The sequence below is a fragment of the Myxocyprinus asiaticus genome, chromosome 49 (assembly GCF_019703515.2).
Source record: "Myxocyprinus asiaticus isolate MX2 ecotype Aquarium Trade chromosome 49, UBuf_Myxa_2, whole genome shotgun sequence".
Classification (NCBI taxonomy): Eukaryota; Metazoa; Chordata; class Actinopteri; order Cypriniformes; family Catostomidae; genus Myxocyprinus; species Myxocyprinus asiaticus.
The window spans coordinates 4,171,548-4,198,396 of NC_059392.1; the positions used below are offsets into that span (position 1 = coordinate 4,171,548).

General features: G+C 36.8%; 1 protein-coding gene and 1 long non-coding RNA gene across 3 annotated transcripts; one reads left to right on the forward strand and one right to left on the reverse strand.

Moving 5' to 3' along the window:
* Positions 1-1,341: 1,341 nt before the first annotated feature.
* On the forward strand, positions 1,342-14,376 carry LOC127438334 (hippocampus abundant transcript 1 protein). The gene is made up of 12 exons (XM_051693858.1): positions 1,342-1,607; positions 2,404-2,499; positions 4,064-4,126; positions 4,215-4,342; positions 4,541-4,655; positions 4,757-4,975; positions 7,380-7,493; positions 7,653-7,724; positions 7,816-7,928; positions 9,304-9,401; positions 9,488-9,642; positions 11,654-14,376. The coding sequence occupies exons 1-12, from the start codon at positions 1,530-1,532 to the stop codon at positions 11,858-11,860; spliced, it is 1,458 nt and encodes a 485-aa protein (XP_051549818.1). The 5' UTR covers positions 1,342-1,529; the 3' UTR covers positions 11,861-14,376.
* Positions 13,431-26,614, reverse strand: LOC127438335 (uncharacterized). Of its 2 annotated transcripts, none has more exons than XR_007896721.1 (4): positions 26,447-26,614; positions 17,361-17,443; positions 17,190-17,284; positions 13,431-15,067 (listed from the first exon to the last, which is right to left on the reverse strand). It is a non-coding gene; the product is annotated as an uncharacterized LOC127438335 (long non-coding RNA). The 2 variants fall into 2 exon arrangements; XR_007896722.1 differs by having other exon boundaries at positions 13,431-16,024.
* Between the last annotated feature and the right edge of the window lie 235 nt (positions 26,615-26,849).

A 26,849-nucleotide genomic window follows, 5' to 3' on the forward strand; every position in this document is an offset into this window, starting at 1 on the left:
TTGCCGCCGTGGATGGTGTGAAGCCTCCACACGCGCTATGTCTCCGTGGCAACGCGCTCAACAAGCCACGTGATAAGATGCGCGGGTTGACGGTCTCAGACGTGGAGGCAACTGGGATTCGTCCTCCGCCACCTGGACTGAGGCGAATCACTACGCGACCACGAGGACTTAAAAGCACATTGGGAATTGGGCATTCCAAATTGGGTGAAAAAGGGGAAAAATCCACAAAAAAAAAAAGGCACTTAGAGTGTACTTACTCCGGCAATTTTTGGAAGGATGAAGCTGTAGGCATTGCTCCAAAAAGGAGTGGGAGTTCCAAACCACCATTTAAAGATATAGGGAGCCCCTAACCTAACCCTTTCCCTAACCTTAACCGTGAATGGAAGCGACACCCACTTTCGGAGTTGGCACAACCCCTTTTGGGGTAACCACGCCCCCTTTCAAGTAACTCCACCCTCTTTTGGAGATTCTGCCCCCATTTGGAGGTCTCCGGCCTGCAGCTCCACCTACTTGGCAGTTTTGGCATTACACACGCCATCCATGTGTGTTAACAGATCAGACCAATTATGTTTGTGAATCAGTGTTACCAAAAAAACACATAAGTTCTCACAAAAGCAAAAGCACATTCATGTACATTTTTGAAGCCGAGTACAAAAGCAATTCGCAAAACTTAAACGAACTTGACCGGACTAATGCAATGGATTCTGCATTTATGTGTGGATTACTGCTCCATCTTCAGTGTAATTATGGCAGGTGGATAGGAACAGGTCTGGGTGTGCCATTTGAAAACACTCAAAAAGACTAAATCAGCTGTAGGCTGATAAAAAGCCTCCACAGCCTCCACATGAAGCCTCCATGTGAAGCCTCCACACGCGCTACGTCTCTGCGGTAACGCGTTCAACAAGCCACATGATAAAATGAGCGGATTGATGGTCTCAGATGCGGAGGCATCTGAGATTCGTCCTCCGCCACCCGGATTGAGGCGAGTCACTACGCCACCACGAGGACTTAGAGCGCATTGGGAATTGGGCATTCCAAATTGGGGAGAAAAAGAGAGAGAGAGAAAAAAACTGGGATAAAAGAAAGTATTTTAACAGAAAAGTTACATCAGCTTTAAGTTGCAAGGAAAAGAGTTTATGACATAAAAGTAAATAGTTAGGGTAAGGTTAAATAATACTAAATGAATAAAAAATAAATAAAAAAAAAACACCCACTAATGGAAACCGTTAGCTACATGACTAACGTTTTCATTTTATTTCTATTTTACTTGTATTTTCATTTTTTGATCACGTGTATGTAGTGTGTGGGCGTGGCCTGCCGGAATCGAATGATGCTGACGTCATCGCGCACACCATGCGTCTCTCTTGAGGAAGATGGCGACTGTGTACATGATGGTAAACTGAATGGACGAAAAGCAGCAAAAGAATTCGTACAATTCCCCCCTCTTACCCCCTTTACATCCCGCTCCACATGCGTTTACATTGAAATCAACGGTATTCTAACCTAGTGTGAAGAACTAGGATGATAATATGACCCAGAAAAAGAAGAAGCGAGTGAATCGCAGTTCGTTGCTGGCGAAGAAAATCATCATCAAGGATGGAGGAACGGTGAGTGTCTGCTGAGTTTAACCACATAAAAACACTTACAAACACTTACAGTATTTAAAAGGGTGTATATATACTTATCCGGTTGATATTGGAAAGCAAAGGTGCTCTAATCATACATAAGGTGAGTTTACAGATGTGCGACGTCATGTCTGTCAATGTTTTTGTCAGTATATGTAAGAAATCCCTTTATTTAACCACAGAAATCACACACACACACACACACATATATATATATATATATATATACATACATAGATATGAATACAATGTAATGAATGAAATGTGTGAATGTAAATATGAGCAGTTCTCATCTATTTATCCATTAAAAGAGCACTACAAAATAACTTAATAATATTTATTTTAATGGCTGGCTATTTTAGAGGATGTTGAACTGAAATTCTGTCATTATTCATGACTGTAATATGAGCATTCTCCCCTTTTTTAATCATATTATACACACAAATGCAAGTAAAATTGAAGGACAAGGTCTTAAATAGTAATCAGTCACCATGCTAATGAATAGTTTGATATAATGTGCTCTGATCTTAGATTAAAAGGTTTACACTAACAAAAGCACTCACAAAAATATTTACATGGGGCATTTCCTTGAATGAAGAATTACTCCCACAAACACGCGTTCATGTCATTTCCCAGTGTCCTTCCTGTTGTCAAATTCAGACCAAAGTGAAAAGAATGTGTTTTTACTGACTGGTTTCTTCACCTTTTCGGTTTATGTAGCTAACAGTGTCATTTTCCCTAATAATATGCTATATATTACATTATTGTTTCTCTCTAGCCTCAAGGGTTTGGCTCTCCCAGCGTTTATCATGCTGTCATCGTCATATTTCTGGAGTTCTTTGCTTGGGGTTTACTGACAGCACCTACTTTGGGAGTAAGTTCTGGTTTTATTTCATTTTGTGCCACTGTTTAAAGTCGACGTGAAATCAAAATCGACCCTATTATCTTTAATACATGTTCCTGGTCTTACTGTGCGCAATTTATTGGTGTACGTAATTCCAAATATGAATCAATGAGCGCATTTGCAAGCATTTAAATGGTTTAAAAGCCTACAAGATGTAAGGTCATATAAACGCCTTAAGGTTGAAACATACTTTAAGCAAGTATGTCAACGAAGACACTTCTAGATATACAAGCTACATTTTCTGCATAGTTGCATTCCAAAATGGTTCGGAATGCAATTTGTTAGTACGCGTTGCATTCTCAGTGTTGCCACAAGGGGCGCTATAGTGAGATTAGTGTGAACTGTCCACTTCTACGGTGAGTTTTCTCTTTCCAGTGAACTATTATCATAGCAAAGCAACAGTTTGAAGAGAATTTTGCTGAGTAAGTTGATGTCAATATATTTATAGCAACTTGAGTGTGAAGGTAACTCGGCACTCAAAGCAATGCTATATTGTGAATAGAGTGTGCTGTGCATCGTGTCTAAAGTCCTAAATATACAATATGCAAGTACGTCGTGAACGCAGACGCTTCTAGCTACACAAGCTTGATTTTGTGCGTAGTTGCATTCGGAAATGTGTCGGACCGCAATTCGTGAGTATGTGCTGCATTCTCAACGTCGCCACAAGGGGGGCTATAGTGAGATTAGTGTGAACTGTACACTTCTACGGTGAGTTTTCTCTTTCAAGTTAGCTACTATCCAGTTGAAGCAACAGTATGAAGATTTAAATTAAAGTATTAATTTACTTGCTCAGCAATGTTCTCTTCAAACAGTTGCTTCGCTATAACAGTAGCTTGAATGAAAAAACTCACTGTAAAAGCGGACAGTTCACATTAATCTCGCTATAGCGCCACTTGTGGCAACATTGACAATGCAATTCATACTCGCAAATTGCAGTCTGACACATTTTGGAACACTTTTGGAAATCGAGTTTGTGTAGCTAGAAGCGTCTGCGTTCACATACTTGCATAGATTTTTCGGCCTTTAGGCACCATGCACAGCACGTTGTATTCACAATATAGTATTGCTTTGAGTGCCGAGTTACCTCCATATCTAAGTTGTTAGTCAATATATTTATATCAACTTGCTAGAAAAATAACACATCCAGTTTAATGGCACCAACTTTTGAAGGTAACTCTATCGCCCCCTTGAGTGCTGAAGTTTATCCAGTGTGCGCAAGTTGTGTGCAAGCGTGCCTGTTTACGTTTTGATTGGGGAGAAAAAAAAAGTTTAAGAAGATTTGTGTATCAGACTGGGCTGCGTTTCCCAAAAGTATTGCAAGCTTAAGTTGATCGTAGAGACCACTGGCGCCAATGTTTTCTACGATCTACTTAGGCTTACGATGCTTTTGGGAAATGCTGCCCTGATTGTTTTGCTTTTTTGTGTTACAGATGATAGAAACTCTGTAAATAGAATCAAATATATTCAAGCTCCAAAGTTCAAATTAACTCGCATGAATGTCACTGAAGCCATGTTGTATCTCACGTATTTGTAGGCTCTTCATGAAACATTCCCGAAGCACACGTTTCTCATGAATGGCTTGATTCAGGGGGTTAAGGTGTGTTTTTTTTATTCTATTCATAATTATTCTGTTGATTACTTTCTATAAACTCTTGATCTTCACCCCTGTGTGGTTTTGTTTGCAGGGTCTTCTGTCGTTTTTAAGTGCTCCTCTGATTGGTGCTCTGTCAGACGTGTGGGGGAGAAAGTCATTTCTTTTACTCACTGTGTTCTTCACATGTGCTCCTATTCCTTTAATGAAGATAAGCCCATGGTATGTTACATTCCTCTTTTTTTTAATGTTCAGAAGAAGGCTGTCGGAAGATTTTGGCACAGTAATCAATAGATAATCTAAAAAAGCCCCAAATTAGCTGATTAACCAATCTAGCTGCTATTTAACAGTCGTTTAAATCACATGCTAGCAATGATTTAAGGCTGTTTACAAGTGCAGAGTGTTCCTCTTGTGTTTCAGGTGGTACTTTGCTGTTATCTCTGTATCTGGAGTGTTTGCAGTTACCTTTTCGGTTATTTTTGCCTATGTGGCCGACATCACCCAAGAACATGAGCGCAGTATGGCGTACGGCATGGTATGTAGATCCAATCTGAGATTACAGTCAATACTACAGTATCAGCATCTCTCTATATGACCTTTATGTTTACATTTACGTTTCTGTCCTCCCTCCAAAAGGTTTCGGCTACGTTTGCGGCGAGTCTCGTAATAAGCCCGGCGATCGGTGCGTATCTAAGTCAGGTGTATGGAGACAGTCTTGTTGTGGTTTTGGCTTCTGCCATCGCTATGCTGGACATCTGCTTCATCCTGGTGGCTGTGCCTGAATCGCTTCCTGAGAAGATGAGACCAGCGTCCTGGGGCGCCCCTATATCATGGGAACAAGCAGACCCCTTTGCTGTGAGTAGATTTGATCTTTTTTAGATGGTTGGAAGATAGATAGAGTGCCTTTTTGCTTTCATAAAATGGTTACAACCAATTTTGTTCATTTGAAAACCAATGAAATCAAAATTGGCCCTATTTAGTTTCTCAACAAATGTTGCTGGTCTCACTGTGTATGACTCATCAGTGCATGTTATTTTAAAGAAAATAAATGTAATCATAATCTTTATTTGAAATCTAACATTTTCTGCCTCAAACGGCTTTTATACTTCGTGGGCGTTGAACAATTATATTAACCAATGATATGATACAAACTAATATTCACGATCCAATCAAGTCCCACCCTACATTTGTTCCTGCTAAATGTTCAGTTTTATCCAGAAATATGTCACATTATGGAAGTTAGACGCATTGCAAATGCTGTTGGATGAAATGGTAGCTTCAGCACAAGTGTTGGAGATGGGTATTGTTCATTATAAAAAGAGAGATTATCACAGAAACAGAGTGATGTCAGTGACACTGACGCAACTCTTTGCTCACATCCTGTGTGGTTTCTGTAGGGAAGTTTTTTACAGCTATTTTCCCCTCAACATCATGTTGGGGTAACATTGTGGAGTTTTAAAAGTTGCATCATATCTAAAAAATGCACATGTTATCTTACACCGTCCAGTTTTCACACATGGCTTGTTCTGAAGAGTTCAGTTTGTTGCAATTTCTCACTGTTAATTTTGGGTGCTTAAGTTGCTGTGAAATTTAGAAGAGAGACATTTTAAAGTTTGAGTGTTAATATGGTGTCAGAAGCACAAACCGTTTATAGACCAACTTATGCATATCACACACACACAAACGGAGCTTTCTTAAAATGGCAAGCTCCAATCTGATTGTCTGGTTTTAAGCAATTTAATTTACACAATTTCTTGGTTTTAGCCTTCTCCATTCTAAAATATTCAATCAGCTCTTTGTGAGTGCAATATCAATAAAATTATTTTTAAAAACTGTATCAGGTAATCATAAATGACTCTACAAGTCACTTGTCAAAAAGTGTGGTAATCCTGAACTGTATATTTTGCTTTGTTCTCATTGAAATATCAAATGTACCTGTCCCTAAACATTAATAAATGGTGATTCGTCGCTTCACATGACGTCAGACATCATGACGGTCTCCTCCTGTCCAAGTAGGCATTTTCTGGCCAGAATAATCTGCAGTGTGGATTAGAGGTAGACCGATATATTGGTTTTACAGATCATCAGTGCTGATAGCTGCTTTTTTTTTTTCTCTCTACCCTTTGTCTCCCCAATTTGGAATGCCCAATTCCCAATGCGATCTAAGTCCTCGTGGTGGCGGAGGACGAATCTCAGTTGCCTCCTTGTCTGAGACCGTCAATCCGCGCATCTTATCATGTGGCTTGTTGAGCGCGTTACCGCGGAGACATAGCGCGTGTGGAGGCTTCACGCTATTCTCCACGGCATCCACGCACAACTTGCCACGCACCCCACCGAGATCAAGAACCACATTATAGGGACCACAAGGAGGTTACCCCATGTGACTCTACCCTCCCTAGCAACCGGGCCAATTTGGTTGCTTAGGAGACCTGGCTGGAGTCACTCAGCACACCCTGGATTCGAACACGCAGTAGTCAGCGTCTTTACTCAATGAGCTACCCAGGCCCCCATGATAGCTGCTTTTTTGGAATTATCGGTTATCTGCAAAAATATATGCCGATTGTTGTCAAAAGTTTTATATTTTATTTTACTTCAATAGTATAGCAGCAGCCTTTCATCACTGATAGTATTCATCAATATTTTAATCCTCACTTCAGTGCATATTTTCCGATCATCAGAACACAACATTCTTTAAATTGATTTTTTAAAACTATCGGCCGATTAATCGGTTATCGGCCTAATTGTCATTTTTGGTAGTTATTATTGGGATTTGGTTTCACAGTAGACTGCTTCTGGAATTTTGTTCATTTTGGACTTTTTTTAGCCACTATGTCTGTCTCTGTCATAGTAAGACTACGAATTTCATTTTAATGTTCTATAAATTGATTTTAAAAACTATTGGCCGATTAATCGGTCATCGGCCTAATCTTCATTTTTTTCTGGTTATTATTGGGATATTTGGTTGCACAATAGACTGCATCTAGAATTTTGTTTATTTTGGACACTTGTAGCCTCTGTGTCTATGCCCGTCTTAGTGAGGAAAGACTAAGAACATTTTTAAAACTATCAGCCGATAATCGGTTAGCGGACTATTCAACCACCTTAGTTATCGGTATCGCCAAAATCCTCTATCGGACAACATTTAATTTGGATCAGACTTTACATCAAAAGCCATTTTGGGATATGCATTAGACCTGTGGTAGATGTGTTTAGTTAAGTACAGTGTGTATGTATTCATAAGTGTGTTCTCTCTCTGCAGTCTCTGAGGAAAGTGGGTCAGGACTCAACGGTTCTGCTCATCTGTATAACAGTGTTTCTGTCTTATCTGCCTGAGGCTGGTCAATACTCCAGCTTCTTCCTGTATCTGCAACAGGTACCTGTCTTTGTTAATTGCATTAGTTAATCTCTGTAGTTAATCTTTAACTCTGCTAGAGTTCATTATCTTTAGTGGGCCAAGTCTGTTTTATTGCTTTATGCAAGTTGAAATCTTATGAATAAACTGATCCATAAATTGTTCTGACCTGTTTTTAAGATAATGGGATTCTCACCTGAAAGTGTCGCAGCTTTCATTGCTGTTTTAGGATTGTTGTCAATTGTTGCACAGGTATTTATTTTTCAAAGTAGATTCATACTCATAAAATGATATAACATTGTAAAGGTGTATGAAGTTTAATTTCTTTTCTCTTCACCTACAGACTGTAGTTTTAAGTTTACTCATGCGTTCCATCGGGAACAAGAACACAATCCTGCTGGGTCTGGGATTTCAGATTCTGCAGCTCGCCTGGTATGGATTTGGATCGGAGCCATGGTAAGATTTGAATGAAAGGTTGTAATTTATAAAAACATTAAATATAATATATTAAATCAACAATGGCACGGTTGGTCTTGCTTGGAGCGTTCTGAGCTGGTATCCCAAAATGTTTAGAAACCAGATAAGCTGGGGGCCTGGGTATCTCATAGAGAACTGACGCTAACTACCACCCCTGGAGTCGCGAGTTTGAATCCAGGGTGTGCTGAGTGACTCCAGACAGGTCTCCTAAGCAACCAAATTGGCCCGGTTGCTAGGGAGGGAAGAGTCACATGGGGTAACCTCCTCGTGGTCCCTATAATGTGGTTCTCACTCTCGGCATGGCATCTTAAAAATATCACACTCCTGCGCAAATGCTGAAAAGACTGCAAGTCGCAGCGCAACTGTCTGTCTAGCGCATATTTACAAAATGTATTTTCCATTTCCCTTTTTAATTTGTAACTAGTAGCACCTAATAAACATGCAAAAAAATTGTTCATTATGTTTCCAGGAGTGTTGGTTATTCATGTTTTTGAGACGTTACAGACATTACATCAGAAATTAGCATAATTAATTCTGATTCAAAGTAATGTCCAGCATCATCCAATCACTGTCAACCATGTTAAAATAAAATGATACATTATAAATTCTGAATCTATGTAATGATTATCATTGTCCCATGTCTGTCAAACATGTTGAGTGATCCAAACATCATCTGCACCCTGAAACTGAACTTTTGGTCTGATTTCTGGAGTGAATGCACTTAGCTGCATAGACAGCTATAGGATGCTCCCTTGCTCCCTATTTAGTGAATGACTTCCAGTGTGCTGTCTGTCTGCACTGGTCTCAGAACAGTTCGAAATGCACCTTATTTTCATCCTAACTCCATATAAAGCCTCTGGAAGACATATTTTTCAGCTTCATGTTAAAATGCACAGTAAATAAAGGATTTCTAAGGAAAAGATGTGCTAAAGTACTCATTAGTGTACGTTGTGTTTAGCAGTGTGGCGTTTCACGATAAATTGCTGAAATTTAAAAAATGGCATTTTGGATGAAACTAGAGACTTTAATCTTTTGACTCAAACTGTAAAAATGTAATCTAGTGTCTTACCAAATGTAGTTTTGTTGACGTTTCTCCCAAAGACACTGCTGTGATCGGCACCATGTTATGTTACAAGACTCTGTGCTGTCAGTAAAAGGTCAACTTTCGACATATGGAGTCTCCTGAACTGAGATCAGTTGGTTTAAATGAATTTAAAATATGCGTTGTGTATTGCGAAGACAAAATACAACATCCACGCATGTGTACGCGGTGTTGCACGAGGTTAAGAATAATGTAAATAATGAATGATTGTTTACTAAGTGAATGTTCTGTGCATTTTCCTCAACTTTCTAGGATGATGTGGGCCGCTGGAGCTGTTGCCGCCATGTCCAGCATCACTTTCCCTGCTGTGAGCGCCCTGATTTCCCGCACCGCTGATCCTGATCAACAAGGTATTTTGTTTAATCAAAGTTACACATGCAGCGTTGCTCTTTAAGTCCGAATGTGACCAATAAAGTTCTTTCTCTTGTTTCTGTAGGCGTGGGTCAGGGTATGGTTACGGGAATCCGCGGATTGTGTAATGGTCTTGGTCCAGCCCTCTACGGTTTCATCTTCTACATCTTTCATGTCGAGTTGGACCAGGTTCCAGAGAAAGAACCGGACGTACAGCACCACTACGATCACAACCAACAGGTCAGCCATCACAAATCAATGCAATTGATAATATGATTTGGAACTATATGATTTAATGACTATTCAGGTTTGCTTTTAGGGTTAAATTAGTTTTTCGCAATAGCGAAATGATTAAAGGAATATTTCGGGTTCAATACAAGTTAAGTTCAATCGACAGCATTTGTGGCATAATGTTGATTACCACAAAAAATTTAGACATTTTCTTAAAAAAAAAAAAAAAAAACAATATCAAGATTACATTGAGACACTTACAATGAAAGTGAATGAGGGCCAATCCGTAAACGTTAAAATACTCACGTTTTCAAAAGTATAGCCACAAGACATAAACATTGTGTCTTAACATGATTTTAGTGTGATAAAATCGATTACTAACCTATTCTGTGTAGATTTATATACAATATAAAACAGGGACTTAACACTGTAAACCCAAAAACAACTTTAAAGCTCAAATAATTCATGAGTTTAAACAGAAGAATTAATGTAAGTGCTTTAATAAAATTATAAGCTTCACATTTCTGCCTTTTAAACCCTCAAAAAAATGTACATAATTCACTTCCATTGTAAGTGTCTCACTGGATACATTTACATGCACCCTCATAATGCAATTACAATGCGATTAAGGCAATACTACGATTACACTGTAGCTCATGTAAACAGTATGTTGCGATTATGCTAATAATCAGAGTAATGATAATTGCAGTAAGATTATCTATTAAGTGGAGTACTCCTATTTTAATCGCTTTATACTGGCACGTAAACGCTTTAATCGCATTTCTTCCTGTCTGACCAAAGTGCGCCTGTGCTGCAGACGGATCATGTTCCACTCAAGCACAGGTTTGAAAACATCACGAAAAAGATGTTTTCCAGCAGTGGTGCTCCCCCATCTACAGCCACACTGCAAAAGAAAACAGATTTTCCCGAGTTGTGAATGTCTGAATTGAATGTTGGTGAGATTAAAAGACCGTATGCCGCAAAATAATGGGAAGGAAACACGTCTTTGAAATGAGTTTGTGCTCACGGGCGAAACACAACGACATCCATCGCGTGTATTCCGATTCACATACAAATGACTCTTATGAATCGATTATTTTTAGTGAATCAAAACAGACAGAACAACCAGTGTAGTCCGACAAACAAATGACTCTTATGAACCGATTCTTTTAGGTGAATCAAAACAGACAGAACAACCAGTGTATTCCGACAAACAAAAGACTCTTATGAACCGATTCTTTTTAGCGAATCCAAACGGACGGAACAACCAGTGTATTCCGACAAACAAATGACTCTTATGAGCCGATTCTGTTTAGCGAATCCAAACGGACGGAACAACCAGCGTAGTCCGACAAACAAATGACTCTTATGAGCCGATTCTGTTTAGCGAATCCAAACGGACGGAACAACCAGCGTAGTCCGACAAACAAATGACTCTTATGAGCCGATTCTGTTTGGCGAATCCAAACGGACGGAACAACCAGCGTAGTCCGACAAACAAATGACTCTTATGAGCCGATTCTGTTTGGCGAATCCAAACGGATGGAACAACCAGCGTACATAGACATTTTGCAACAAGATGTTTTTTGTAATATTATTTGATAAAAAAGCAATAATCAGAGTAATGGCAAGTAGCATGTAAAGGGATTGAAGTGGTTGGCCCAAATCATGTAAACATCTTAATCTAATTATTCCTTATCCGCAGAGTATTGGTGTACATGTAAACATAGCCATTGTAACCTCGATTTTTGCTTTTTTTTTAAAGAAAATTTCTAAATCATTTTTTGTGGTAATCAACATTATGCCACAAATGCTGTCGATTGAGTTTAACTTGAATTGAACACGGAATATTCAGTTAAATTAAGCTTACACTTAAGTACAAAATATTCGCAAACTAAAATGATCACATAGAAATGTATTGTCACATTTTGTGCTGAAAATAGGCCTTTACTGGAGATCGATTTTAAAAGGTCTTGGTTGGATCTTAACCGGTTTCCCTTGTTATGGTTTTTCCCAACAGAGTGCAATAATCCCTGGACCGCCGTTCCTGTTTGGTGCGTGTTCTGTGCTGCTGGCGCTCCTGGTGGCTCTTTTCATCCCCGAACACCCTCATATGGGTGCTCGTGCTGGCAGCTGGAAGAAGCACACGTCGCCCCACGGGCACCCGCACAGTCCCCACCCACCCGGAGAGGCCAAAGAGCCCTTGCTACAGGACACTAACGTGTGATTGGTTGTTTCACTATGGGCATATTGGTCAAACCCTCAATCCATTGAGCAAAAAGTTGCGCATGGAGACTGTTGTCATATATTGAAATGTAAAGCTATATCCGAGCGGTCCTCGGTCCTGCTTTCATAGATCTATTTTCGAGCCTAATTCTCCAGGAACATAGATCTCCGTAATCAGGATTACAGGTATCTTGCTGTTTCAAGAATAGAGCACCACTTTTTAAAGAAATGTATATAGAAGAACATATATTTAATGACGGTTCTGTCCAAAGGCACTATTGCAATGGCTTGTATTTATTCATTTTATTATTTGTTTTTTGCCTTTTTTTTTTTTACGTTGCTCTTTCTGACTTCTAGTTCTTCATTACTATAGCTCACTCAGGGACATTAGCCTAGTCAGGAATGTTTCTGAACACAGTGTGTTCCTCAATGAGAAGGGCCTAATGACAACACAAACATAAAAATAATGGGCCTCGTTCATGAAATGCGAGCAGTGCGAATTTCTGTGTAAAACATTTGATAATGCATTTATATTAATATGAGCAGAACACATTTCGTTCGTAAAACCGTTCGTAGAGAATATGTGAGCAGAACAAATGTGTGTACATAAATCATCAGTAAAACATAAAAATTTTAGCAGAACAAATGTGAAAATAATTCATAAAGCATTCGGGCAGAACAAATTAGCGTGAATTGTTTGCTAAACCATTCTTAAAAATTAAAGCAGAACTAATATTTGCGTATATTCTTCATGAAACCATTTGCAAGAATTTGAGCCGAACAAAAGTAACGTAAAACATTCGTAAGTCAAGCAGAACGAATGTGTAAATTGAAAAAATTTTAGCTGAATAAACGAGTGTAAATCGTTCGTAAAACGTACATAATAATTTAAGAATGAATGTGTATATCGTTTGTTAAACGTTCATAAAACTTCAAACAGAACTAATATTTGCGTAAATTCTTCATGAAACCATTCGCTAAAATTTTAGCTGAAAGAACTCGCGTAAATAGTTCGTAAAACATTTGTAACAAATTTAAGCAGAACGAATATATGTAATTTTGTTTCTTAAAACTTAAAAATTCAAGCAGAACGAATTTATGTAAATTGAAAAAATTTGTGCTGAATAAATGAGCGTAAATCGTTCATAAAACGTACATAATTTAAGAATTAATGTGTATATCGTTTGTTAAACGTTAATAAAACTTCAAGCAGAACTCATATTTGCGTAAATTCTTCATGAAACCATTCGCTAAAATTTTTGCTGAAAACATTTACGTAAATCGTTCATAAATTTAAGCAGAACGAATATATGTAATTTGTTTCTTAAAACTTAGAAGTCAAGCAGAACAAATTTGTGTAAATTGTAAAAATCTGAGCAGAACGAATTATGTAAATTGTTCCTTGAATGGGATAGTTTACGCAACAATCGTTTTACTAACGATTTACAGATTTGTTTGTCAAGTTTATGAATAAGGCACCACTGTTCATAAAACTATGCGCAAGTCAAAAAGAATTCAAGTTTAACATATGTCTAAATCGTCGTAAAATCATTAATTAGAATGAATTTGAGTAGTTTCAAAAATCATTCTTACGAATGTTTTGACAAATGGCCATGAAATACGCTTGTGTTTCATGAATGAGGCCGAATGAAATTACTGAATGAAGTGGTTTTGCTGTGAACGTGCTGGGTTCATGAGATAAGGTTGTTAGGGAATATAATGGATAATCATACAGATTCCCAGTGCTTCGTCATGAATGGCCTTAACTGACTGTTGAGGATAATCGTAAAGATTCCCATCGCTTCGTTGTGAATGGCCTTAACTGATGGTTCAGCTTTGAAATTTTTTCGCAAATGAAATGATTGTTGTACAGTTCCCTTTTATTTGTTGCTCATATATTAAGCTGATGCCTGTTTTATTTGTACTACTTTGAATCAATGGTGCCTTCCCCAGCTTACATTGCATTGTTGACAGGAATTGGCGAAGCCGGTGGGATCAGATAAGAATTTGTGATTCATCAAAAATCTGATTACAAGATTTGAGGAAGGATCAGTGTTAGCCTTTCTTAACAGAGAACGGTTGAGCTGATTATACTTCAGTTGCTTTCTGGATTTACTTCAGCCTCGCTGGGAAACATTTACCTACTAAAAAATTTACACTTTGTTTTTGCCAATTGACGGAAGTACATTTGAGAGCAAGGAGATAAAATTTGCCAGTGGCCTTTGTGTATTTTTCATTGAGACAGTAGAATGGCTTGTTTTAAGATACAATATTTGACCAAATTTAAAGATATGTTATTGATGGGAGAGTTCATATAATTAGTTGTGTTTTGGATATTTATGAGTTTGTGTAATATATTCTTTTTGTCTCAGAATACGGTGTGCTTTTTTTACGTTCTGTGGTTATGTTGTGCTGTCTTCATTATAAATTTTAACATTTGGTGATTGTTTTTGATTGAACTATGTACATATGTCAAAGTATCTAAACATGCATTTCAATAAAAGTTAAGTATTTTGATGTATGCGCGATCAAGTTATTTCCTTTAGGTCACATGCTGAAAATGTTAATGTAGAGAACTTTTACTAACTGTGTTAAAGATTTTATTCATTTTCATCTTATAAATTTGCTACTGCCAAACTGAGCTCAATAATAAAACGGTTACTATATTAAACCATAAATACACAAATATAAATGTACACACAATTTTCCAACCAATCAATCAACAGGCAAGAGTCCTTAAATTATTACCCTTTAATAAAATAACCAGTTAAATTAAGTTAAACTCTTGAGAATTCAAAATGGCAGCTCTCAGAACGTTTGGCAAAAGTAGTCAATTTAAGACAGAGTTCAAGTATGACACAAGTCACATTGAAATGAGAGGTTTGTAGGCACTAGAGGACCAAACTTTATCGGTCCCAAGAAAAATGTCCCCAGTCTAAAACATATCTCACACCAAGCAGGGAATTTCTTCGTTGTAAACAGATCAAGACGGAAATAGGTTTAATAAATAATTGAAAACATTTTTGAATAAGAGTCATAAAATATCGTCTGCATCTTGGTAGTGGTATAAATGGCGACCCACGCAGACAGTGTAGTGATGAAGATAGGTCCATTTAAACAACACACTTTCATCATCCTGGGAAGTATGCAGAAGCAGTAGATGGTGTCGTGGGTTTTGGACCAACCACGTTTAAAGACTTGGGCACTTCTGAAGGTACAGAAGTTATGGTAACCATTTACAATAAGGTTTTTCTATCTGTTAAATGCATTAAATGAACTATCAATCAAGAATATTTTTAAAGCATTTACTGATTTTGGTTAATGTTGATCAATGAAAATACAATTGTTTATAGTTAATTAACTAATGTTAACATGTACAATGTATTAGTATTAAACTTTTATATGATACGCCAATTCATTAAATTATATGTACCAACATTTACTGAGGAGAGAAAAAAGCATTTATTGATCTTGGTTAATGTTAACCCTTGTGCGTCAATAAAAATAAAAAAAAGTTACTCAGCGGTCCTTAGAGGACAAAAATGTCTGCGTCAAAAAAACTGCAATAAAAATATTATAAATATGCATATTATTTTCCACTATCACTGACTTAAGATTTTTTAACCAACATCAGTCCTGATCATTAACTACCAAATATTCATTAATTTTCAGGATTTTAGCCTTTTAAATGCCAGTTGTTTACATAATGCCACTGTTGTTTTTTTGCACACACACAAATTTCTCAATAAACAAAACTCACTCTGACATCCATACACAACCCACCAACACACACACACAATTTTAGCTGCATCATTTATTCAATTGTCCTGCAGTGCTCTATAATACAGCAAACAGAAAATAGGGAAAAAGCTTGTATTTGCTCCATAGGCTAAACATGAGAAAAATGGCACCATCTGGTGGAAAATATTACAAATTTAAACTTTGAAGCCAGGGCTCTGGAATGAAAGCATAATATCCTAGAATTCATGAATTAATGCTTTAATGGCACTGGGATCAAATATTGCCGTTTTAATGGGTTTCAATGGGGACATTTTTGTCCTGAAGGTCCTGAGTGTAACTGTTTTGAGTACATAGTGTATTATAGATTTATTATAGGAACTGATATCAAAATTCACACCATCACGAAGGTCACACAAGGGTTAATCTGTGAAAATACAATGTTTATAGTTTATTATGTTAATGATGTATTAGTATTAAACTTTTTAATTTTTTTATATGATATGCCAATTAATCAAATTAAATTGTATATACCAAAACTTGCTGAAAAAAGCATTTAGTGATCTTGGTTAATGTTAATCTATGAAAATACAATTGTTTATATTTCATTAACTAATGTTAACATATGCAATGTATTAATATTCAACTTTTAAAACTTATTACATGATATGTCAATTAAATGAATCTAATTAAACAGTATATACCAAAACTTGCTGAAAAAGCCCCCAAATAAAGAATTAAATATATAATAATTAATATAATAATTCAAAGACATTATAAAAGTGGCTTTAGAAGTGAATAAATTGGTTCATTTCCATATCACTGAACAACGCCAACAGTCAATTGAATTACTATTTTGCTAAATATACGTACAGTTAGGGGTATGATGAGTTGCGTTAATTTTTCAAATGATCTCATGGAATTATGTTAAATCAACAGACTTAATTAGTATACATTGAAATGAACATTAACCAAGATTCATCAATGCTGTACAATAATAGTACATTATTAGTTCATGCTAAGTGAATGTTAAAAAATACAATCTTATTGTAAAACGTTAATGAAGATATTTTATATAACCTATTATACGTACTGGTAATAATTAAATAATTAAATAATAATTAAACTGTGTACAGTATGCACAGAACACCTGGATGACCTACTATATTTGCCGAAATGCACAGTATACAACAGAATTACTACACAGAATACTTTACAATGCTCTCGACTTGACCATCCATTTTTAGTTTAATGAAAGTAACTGCAACCAAGATTTTAACATTTCTTTTATTTGACTCATTTATTCGGAATGCCCTTTTTTAGCACAAAATGTATTTGGAAAATAACCATTTAAATTCCCAAAATGATAACTGGAGGGCAGTCATGCAATGCAATGCAGTGAGGTCATATGACAACAATGCAGCATTCTACTGTTTGAAACATTTATCATGGAATAATGATACTGTTTCACTTACTATTTAAAAAAATAGTATTCAATATATAGTAAGCTAATGACATAGCCCTAATTAACTTCTAATGCTAATTAGCAATTAACTATAAATGCTGAAGAAAAAAAATTATTTGTGGTTTACCTCTATTCAAATGCATGCTGGGTAAAAGACCTCAGAGTGGAATGCTGTCATCTCGTCGCTCAAAGTACTTGGAGTCCGAACCAGCATGTTCACCACTGTTGTGGTAAGATTTAGATCAGACCAAATACTTCAGAAATTCCACACCAAAAAATAGAATTTAAAGGAACTTACTTCTCTTTATCGAAAGGTTGTGTGGTTGGACTTCCGATCCCCACTTCTGTTGAAGGTTTGATGCTCATGGAGTTAAACTGGACCTACCGTTTGAAACCCCATGAAAAAAAAAAAACTATTATTAAGAGGAAAAATTTAAACATTGAAACTGCTTCTCTCACCTAAATCTTGCCGTTAGTTCTCCCAAAAAGGAAATTCTGCCATTATTTAAAGTGATTATATCACTTCAAAAGACTTGGAAAGTATGTTTCTGTTTTTTTGTTTTTTGGTCATTTTTGAATCTAAATCTTGTTGTTTATGCATAGTGTTCATTTTTTCATGAAAAAACAGGTTCAAAAGTTGAAGGCTGAACTTAAATTCTAAATTTCAAGTAATCGAATACTCGTTTTTCTGTGTGTAAAAGTAATGGACTACAAAACTACTCGAAATACCCACCCCTTCTTTGAAAGGCTAGAGCACTTGACCGGATCGGCACGTGGAAAATCGAAGTATACGCTAACCACTCTAGTCTGTGTCATCTGCATTTTTTCCCATCCCCCATAAGTGTCATACGAGAATACATTATTTTTTTATTCCCAGGGCCTCACTCAATTCCATAGCTGACAGTCATATTGGAAATATAGTTATATCGGACCATGCTTGTGTTACCTTAACTGTTAAATTGAAAGAGAATCTGAGACAGATTAGATATTGGAGATTAAATTCTACTATTCTGAAAGACCATACATTTACATCTCTTCTTTTCTGAGACAAATCAGAAATCCACAGATGATCCTTCTCTTTTGTGGGAGACTTGTAAGGCCTACACCAGAGGCTTAATCATTTCATTTTCCGCTAATAAGAAACGGGAAAAACTAGAGAAGCAGGAAGCACTGGAGAAAGCTTTGGCCAAGAGAGAAGTGTACTTAAAGACGATGACTCCTATGTTACTGAATGAGATTACAGCCCTTAGATCCATGCTGGATTCCCTTTTGACACAAGATGCTGAAAAAATATTAGATATGTTAAACAAAAATATCATGAACATGGGGACAAACTAGGAAGGTATTTGGCAAATCTTACTAAGAAGAGATCTATGTCTCAATACATTACATCTATTACTGATTCTAATGGTAATCAGTTTTTTTGATAATAAAAGAATAATGAGTTTTTTTAAAGACTTTTACATAAATCTTTATACCTCCGAACAAACTACTACTGCATCAAAGACCATGAATGACTTCTCTGATATTAATCTGCCTACAATTACAGACGAGCAAAGGGCTATTCTTAATAAACCTATTACACAAGAGGAAGTGGTGAAGGTGATAAAGATGCTACAAAGTGGGAAAGCCCTAGGACCTGATGGTTTAAGCAGCGAGTTTCATAAAGAGTTTGAGGATGTGCTACTTGACCCATTACTTGAGATGCTTAAAGACTCTTTGTCAGGTAAAGGCCTTCCTCAAACCTTACAAGACACAAATATTTCACTTATCCTTAAAAAGGGGAAACCTCCAGATTCCTGCTCGTCATACAGGCCTATAGCTTTGCTAAATGTCGAACACAAACTGCTGGCCAAAATTTTAGCTGTTTATTTGGAAAGCTTATTGCCATTAATTAAGAAAGAGGATCAAACTGGCTTCATAAAAGGATGTAGTTCATGCAATAATGTTAGACGACTTTTAAACATAATACAAGATGCAAAAAAGATGAATGGCCTTGTTCTTTCATTGGATGCTGAAAAGGCCTTCGATCGGATAGCATGGGCTTATTTATTCTCAGTATTGACAAGGTTTGGGTTAGGGGATAATTTTGCAGACCGGATCAGAACATTATATGATCACCCACGAGCAGCAGTTATTACCAACGGGCTTAAGTCAGACAGTTTTATTACATATAGAGGGACTAGGCAAGGCTGTCCACTGTCGCCCCTCCTCTCTCATTAATGTTATTACTGTATTTAGCTCGTTTTCTGGATACAAAATTAACTTCACTAAGTCTGAAGCCATGCCTCTTGGCAGCCTTATTGATATGCCAAATACCATACCTTCTTTCCCTTTCAAATGGTCCCCAACAGGTTTTAGATACCTGGGAATTTTTGTGACCCCTAATTTTAACCAAATATACAAAGTGAACTTTACACCCCTATTTGAGAAAATAAAACAGGACCTTGATCATTGGAACTCCCTTCCTGTCTCATGGTTGGGTCGAATTTCGATAATTAAGATGAACGTATTGCTTAGGTTGCTTTACCCTATTCTGATGATTCCAGTAGTTTTCTCCAAAAGGGTTCTGAAAGATTTAAATGGATGGTTAAGCTCTTTCATATGGAACAAGAGGCGACCAAGGCTTAAGATGTCAGTCTTACAGTTGCCAGGGTCGACAGGGGGCTTAGACCTACCTAATATTAGGATATACCAGCTCTGCGCCCATCTGAGGTTTATTTCTGATTGGGTAACAAAAGATGTCTCTTCTGTATGGTTAGATATTGAACAAGTTTGTCTAAATACCCATTACAAGACCTGCTGTTCTTTAAAAGTTTTAAAGTCATTAAAGAAAGTTGTGTTAATCCTATTATTTTAAACACACTTAGGGCATGGCGGTTAGTTAGGTCTAAGATCACCTCGGTATTCTCCCCAATTTTACATAATCCAGATTTTCAACCAGGAATGATGGATGTGAATTTCAGGTCCTGGTGTGACAAGGGGATAGTAAGGCTTCAAGACTTGTTTATTGATGATAACTTAATGTCATTTCAACAAATTATGGATAAATATAAACTTCTAAAGTCAGACTTTTTCAGATTTTTGCAAATTAGGCATTTTATTCAAAGAAGTTCAATATTAAAGGATAATCTTGAAATATCTCCAGATGAGAGATTACTTTTTCAAACATCTGGGAGAACGTCGATTAGTCTTTTTTATAATTCTTTATGTGATCAAACTGGTACAGACACACAGAGGATTAGGAAATTATGGGAAAGGGAGTTGTTAGTTCCAATTGATGAGGATATTTGGGACGAAGTATGGGAAAATGCTAAAACAGTATCTGTCTGTAATCGTATGAAAGCAATTCAGCTGAAGACATTACATAGATTACATATATCCCCTAATCGTAGACATGCTTTTAACAATTCCTTCTCCCCTTTTTGTCTTAAATGTAAGACAGAAACTGGCACTCTGACTCACTGTTTATGGTCATGTCGTCTGATACAGAATTATTAGAATAACATACTTCATGAAATGCAAAAGATTCCAAGTATAAAACTGGAACTGGACCCCTTGACATTGTTACTAGGCATGCCTAGCGATAATTTAACTTCTGTGGCTAACAGAAGACTTTTCAATATTATGACATTCGCAGCACGCAAAATATTATTTTGCAGTGGATCATTGATAAACCCCCCTCTGTGAAAGGATGGCAAAAAGTGTTAATGGAACTGATGCCACTGGAATAACTCACATGTTTAATCCACTCTAAGAAGGACTGTTTTTACAAAATATGAGAGCCATTTGTAAATTACTTGGACCCCCGGGTTGCAAATATTATGTTGTTTGGTTTTCACAGATGAGTAATTTGTATATCCATTATGTGAGTTAATATGCTGAAATGGAAGATTGTACTTTCTGAGCTATTTTTATTTTTTACAGTGCATCCGAAAAGTATTCACAGCGCTTCACTTTTTCCACATTTTGTTATGTTACAGCCTTATTCCAAAATGGATTAAATTCATTATTTTCCTCAAAATTCTACAAACAATACCCCATAATGACAACGTGAAAGAAGTCTGTTTGAAATCTTTGCAAATTTATTAAAAATAAAAAATCACATGTACATAAGTATTCGCAGCCTTTGCCATGACACTCAAAATTGAGCTCAGGTGCATCCTGTTTCCACTGATCATCCTTGAGATGTTTCTACAACTTAATTGGAGTCCACCTGTGGTAAATTCAGTTGACTGGACATGATTTGGAAAGGCACACTCCTGTCTATATAAGGTCCCACAGTTAACAGTGCATGTCAGAGCACAAACCAAGCCATGAAGTCCAAGGAATTGTCTGTAGACCTCAGATCTGGGGAAGGGTACAAAAAATTTCTGCAACATTGAAGGTCCCAATGAGCACAGTGGCCTCCATCATCCGTAAATGGAAGAAGTTTGGAACCACCAGGACTCTTCCTAGAGCTGGCTGCCCGGCCAAACTGAGCGATCGGGGGAGAAGGGCCTTAGTCAGGGAGGTGACCAAGAACCCGATGGTCACTCTGACAGAGCTCTAGCATTTCTCTGTGGAGAGAGGAGAACCTTCCAGAAGAACAACCATCTCTGCAGCACTCCACCAATCAGGCCTGTATGGTAGAGTGGCCAGACGGAAGCCACTCCTCAGTAAAAGGCACATGACAGCCCGCCTGGAGTTTGCCAAAAGGCACCTGAAGGACTCTCAGACCATGAGAAACAAAGATTGAACTCTTTGGCCTGAATGGCAAGCATCATGTCTGGAGGAAACCAGGCACCGCTCATCACCTGGCCAATACCATCCCTACAGTGAAGCATGGTGGTGGTGGCAGCATCATGCTGTGGGGATGTTTTTCAGCAGCAGGAACTGGGAGACAAGTCAAGATCGAGGGAAAGATTATTGCAGCAATGTACAGAGACATCCTTGATGAACACCTGCTCCAGGGCGCTCTGGACCTCAGACTGGGGCGAAGGTTCATCTTCCAACAGGACAACGACCCTAAGCACACAGCCAAGATAACAAAGGAGTGGCTCCGGGACAACTCTGTGAATGTCCTTGAGTGGCCCAGCCAGAGCCCAGACTTGAACCCGATTGAACATCTCTGGAGAGATCTGAAAATGTCTGTGCACCGACGCTCCCCATCCATCCTGATGGAGCTTGAGAGGTCCTGCAAAGAAGAATGGGAGAAACTGCCCAAAAATAGGTGTGCCAAGCTTGTAGCATCATATTCAAAGACTTGAGGCTGTAATTGGTGCCAAAGGTGCTTCAACAAAGTATTGAGCAAAGGCTGTGAATACTTATGTACAAACTGAACAAACTTCTTTCACGTTGTCATTATGGGGTATTGTTTGTAGAATTTTGAGGAAAATAATGAATTTAATGAATTTTGGAATAAGGCTGTAACATAACAAAACGTGGAAAAAGTGAAGCGCTGTGAATACTTTCCGGATGCACTGTATATATATATATATATATATATATTAGTCTTTATTTTCTTAACGAATGGATGTTGTTTTTGAGTTCTAATTTGTGAAAAAGTCAATAAACATATTGTTTAATTATTTTTTATTTTTTTTACTATTTAGGGTGTTTCTTCAACTTCAGGCAATTTTATGGTTTTTATTAAAACAAACAGATTACAGCTCTCTTTTTGTTACATGAAAATCACATTAAAATTAAGAAACTTTTAACCAGGCCTTCATTTGTTTTTGATACTTTTCAAAAGCTTTTTATGTATAGTCTGTTTTAGCCTTGACCTAGGCCCAGACTTTCAATATTAAACTATGAAAATTCATTATAAAAATATAAATGATTACATGTCTAAAACTATGACAATCTAAAATATATATTGTGGCAAAATTATTATACAAAATTACGAGTGTCCCACAGTTTTGGAGTAATTTCCAACACACCAAACAATTCTGCCCCTAATAAAGATGCTTTTTTCCCCAAACGTTAGTGTACTTGTAAACCAAGTCGATAAAAGTGTCAGTGAAGAGCATGCTTGAGATGAAATATGATACAAGCGATGTTTGAAGAAAAAAAAAAAAGAATCAAGGTAACAATTAGAGGTAGACCGATATATTGTTTTTACCAATTAATCGTGCTGATAGTTGCTTTTTGGAACTATCGGTTATTCAATACAATATAGGACTATATTCATCAATATTTTAATCCTCACTTCAATGCATATTTTTATGACATAATCAAGTATTCTAAATTGAAGCGAGAGCATGCAAAGAAAAAAAACGATTATATAGAAATGTGCCCCACATCACATACATTGTGTCCAACTTTCTTGTGAATAATATTAAAAAAAATCTCACCTGGTGATATATAAAATCCTCAGTCTGGTGAATATAGGCTATAAAAGTTTAATTTGGTAAATACACTGCCTGGCCAAAAAAAACAAAAAAACAATTGCATACTCTATTTCGTTGGACCGCCTTTAGCTTTGTGCATTCGTCCTGGCATTGTTTCGACAACCTTATGAAACGTCACATTTATTTCCGTCCAGAGTTGCATACATTTTTGGCCGAGATCTTGTATTGATGACGGGAGAGTCGAACCACTCAGTTAAGTCTTCTCCAGCACATCCCAAAGACTTTCAATGGCGTTAAGGCCAGGACTCTGTGGTGGCCAATTCATGTGTGAAAATGATTCCTCGTGCTCCCTGAACCACTCATTCTCGTCCTGGAATATGCCCGTGCCATCAGTGAAGAACAAATCCACTGATGGGATAACCTGGTCATTCAGTACATTCATGTAGTCAGCTGACTTAATTTTATTGCTGCATAACATTGCTGAGCTTAGACCTGACCGATTGAAGCAACCCCAGATCATAACACTGCCTCCAGAGGCTTGTACAATGGCCAATATGCATGACGGGTGCATCATGTGCTTCCCTTCTTACCCTGAAGCGTCCATCGCTTTGGAATAAATCTGGACTCATCAGGCCACATGACCTTTTTCCATTGCTCCACAGTCCAATCTTTATAATCCCTAACAAAACTGAAGTAGTTTTTTCCAATTAGCCTCACTAATAAGTGGCTTTCTTGTGGCCACACAGATGTTTAGTCCCAATCCTGTAAGTTCTTGTCACATTGTGCATGTGGAAATGGTCTTTCACTATTAAACACAGCCGTGAGTTCTACTGTCGATTTTTACGATGTGACTTCACCAAGCGTTTTAGAGATCTCCGATCATTCAAGATGTTTTTCCAACCACATTTCTTCTGTGAAGCTGACGGTTCACCACAGTTCTTCCAGGTTTTAATAATGCGTTGGACAGTTTTTAACCCAATTCCAGTGATTTCAGCAATCTCCTTAGTTTTTTTCTTTGCTTGATGTAGGCCAATGATTTGCCCCTTCTGAAACACAGTAACATCTTTTCCACGACCACGGGATACATCTTCCGACATGGTTGTTTAAGAAATAAGAATCTGCACACTGCATCAGTTTGGGTTAAAAGGACTGTTGCCAGCTGAAACATGCTAATCACTGTAATAATGATCCAATCATAGGCTCTAAAGTATCTGCTTATTTAAATCCAAATGGCGACTTATTTTTGGCCAGGCAGTGTACTTAGCCAGAGCATTCTAACTGAGCCAATTCTCCATCATTTCAAAGTAAGAGTCCCGAAATATGTAAGCGTTTTTTCTGGCATTTTTATAGTTAGAAAGTCCTGCGTTATGCACCAAATCTTCATTTTTTCTGGTTATTGGTAAGGAAAAACTACTACATTTTTTAACATTCTATAAATCGATTTTAAAAACTATCAGCCGATTAATCGGGTATAGGCATTTTTCCTGGTTATTATTGGGATTTGGTTGCACAATAGACTGCATCTGGAATTTTGTTCATTTTGGACTCTTGTAGCCTCTATGTTTGTCCCAATCATAGTAAGGAAAGACTAAGAAATGTAACATTCTATTAATCGATTTTAAAAACGATCAGCCAATTAATCGGTTATCAGCTTATTCCACCTTAGTTATCGGTATCGGCAAAATCCACTATCGGTCAACCTCTAGTAAAAATCACTTGCGAGAAGAATTTCAAGCGTCTCAGAATTTCAACTTTTTAAATCATAATTTTGACTTATCAAAGCACTTTTTTTATGTGGCTGAAATGGGCTTCCATAATAATGCGCTGACTAAACTGAAGCATTATTATTCCAAAATAAATGACGCTATCAGGTCACAATACCTCTGAAAATCCTCTTCTGATATGACAAGTTTATATAAAAAGTATAGATCGGTATCATCCGTCAGCCGTACCACCAAATACTGTTCATCAAAACACAGGAGAGGGGTTATACTGTTAGAAAAACAGATTTGCTAATAATAAATGTCTTTTATTTATTGATATGCTCTGGACATTTTTTTTTTTTTATATTCTTAAGATTTTTTATTTTTTTTTGCATATGGGTAATTGACAAGTCCTGTGGTGTGACATGCTCTACGCCTTCTAAAATGCCATTTTGCTAATTCTTTAACATAATTATGCATGTAGCTATTATGTACTCACATTAATTTACACTACCAATATCAACAACCTATTATACATGTGGGTAATGCTTTAAACACCTTTAAAATACTGTTTTAAAATCATAAGCTTTAAATCAATAAATACATATGCATAAAATGATATTTTCCTCACACTTCTATGGACAGGATTTGATGTTGACTGCAGTTCAATACCAATGCGAATAACTGAACGCCTGTTATTTAGAAAAACATTACATATAAACAGTGTCGGGTAAGTTACTCTAAAAAGGTAATTAATTACTAACTACTAATTACATCTTCTACAGCGTAATTAGACTGCTGTACTAATTACTCTGTTTGAAAAGTAATTGCATTACTTATTAATTTCTAAAACCCTGATCAACCTCGACCAGATGAAAAATACAAGGATAGACATGAAACTGTTCTTTTATTTCTTTCAAATAAATCATATAAAACCAAATAAATTATTCATGAACTGGCCAAATAATTTAAGGGGGCAGCGTTAAATTAGAAAACATATATTTTAACATTAGACGTTCAAGTTCTATTTTAAATTTACTATTGTTTTATATAGAATTGTTCTAGAGTCTATACAGTATTTAACGCAATTACATCAGAAGTAACTGTAATTAAATTACTGAAAAATTAAGAGTAATCCCTTACTTTACTTTTTTCAAAGAAAAAACAATTACAGTAATTAATTACTTAGTAATGCATTACACCTAACACTGCATATAAACACATATAGAGCCTTATTAGTTCCCAAAAACACAATATAATTACTAACATAAAACTTAAACGCGGGAAATCATAAACAAACATACTGTTATTGTTTATTTTCAACTGTTTGATATAAAGTCAGTTTTTACCTTTCATTCGTATCTCTACTCTTCACCAGCACCTGTAACCTCTTGTTAAAAAGTAATTCCGTCATTTTTAGTTAATAAAATAAGCTAAAACAGTTAATAATAATATAAATCACGGTTGATTTCGTGTTTTGTTTGTTTGTTTTTTTTGGCACGTCGCTCCCGCGTTTGTCCGTTCTAAATCTCACCGGAAGCGCCGGACTCTCTACCCTTTTCAGACTGACTTTTTTATTCAAGCATATTTATATTTTTACAACCACTTTAAAATAATCTTAAACGTTTTTGACTATTTCTAACACATACGTGCAGTTATTTACGAATGATCAAATAATTAAAACATTCAAAAATAATGTGTCCCATGCGCAGCGAGGCGTGTTCTGATTGGTGTAGAGGAAGACGTTGACGG

Coding starts and splice junctions, on each gene's coding strand:
- LOC127438334 (XM_051693858.1), top strand. CDS start 1,530: ATGACCCAGAAAAAGAAGAAGCGAGTGAATCGCAGTTCGTTGCTGGCG. Junction 4,656..4,756: donor GCAGTATGGCGTACGGCATG/GTATGTAGATCC, acceptor TCCCTCCAAAAG/GTTTCGGCTACGTTTGCGGC. Junction 7,929..9,303: donor GGATTTGGATCGGAGCCATG/GTAAGATTTGAA, acceptor TCAACTTTCTAG/GATGATGTGGGCCGCTGGAG.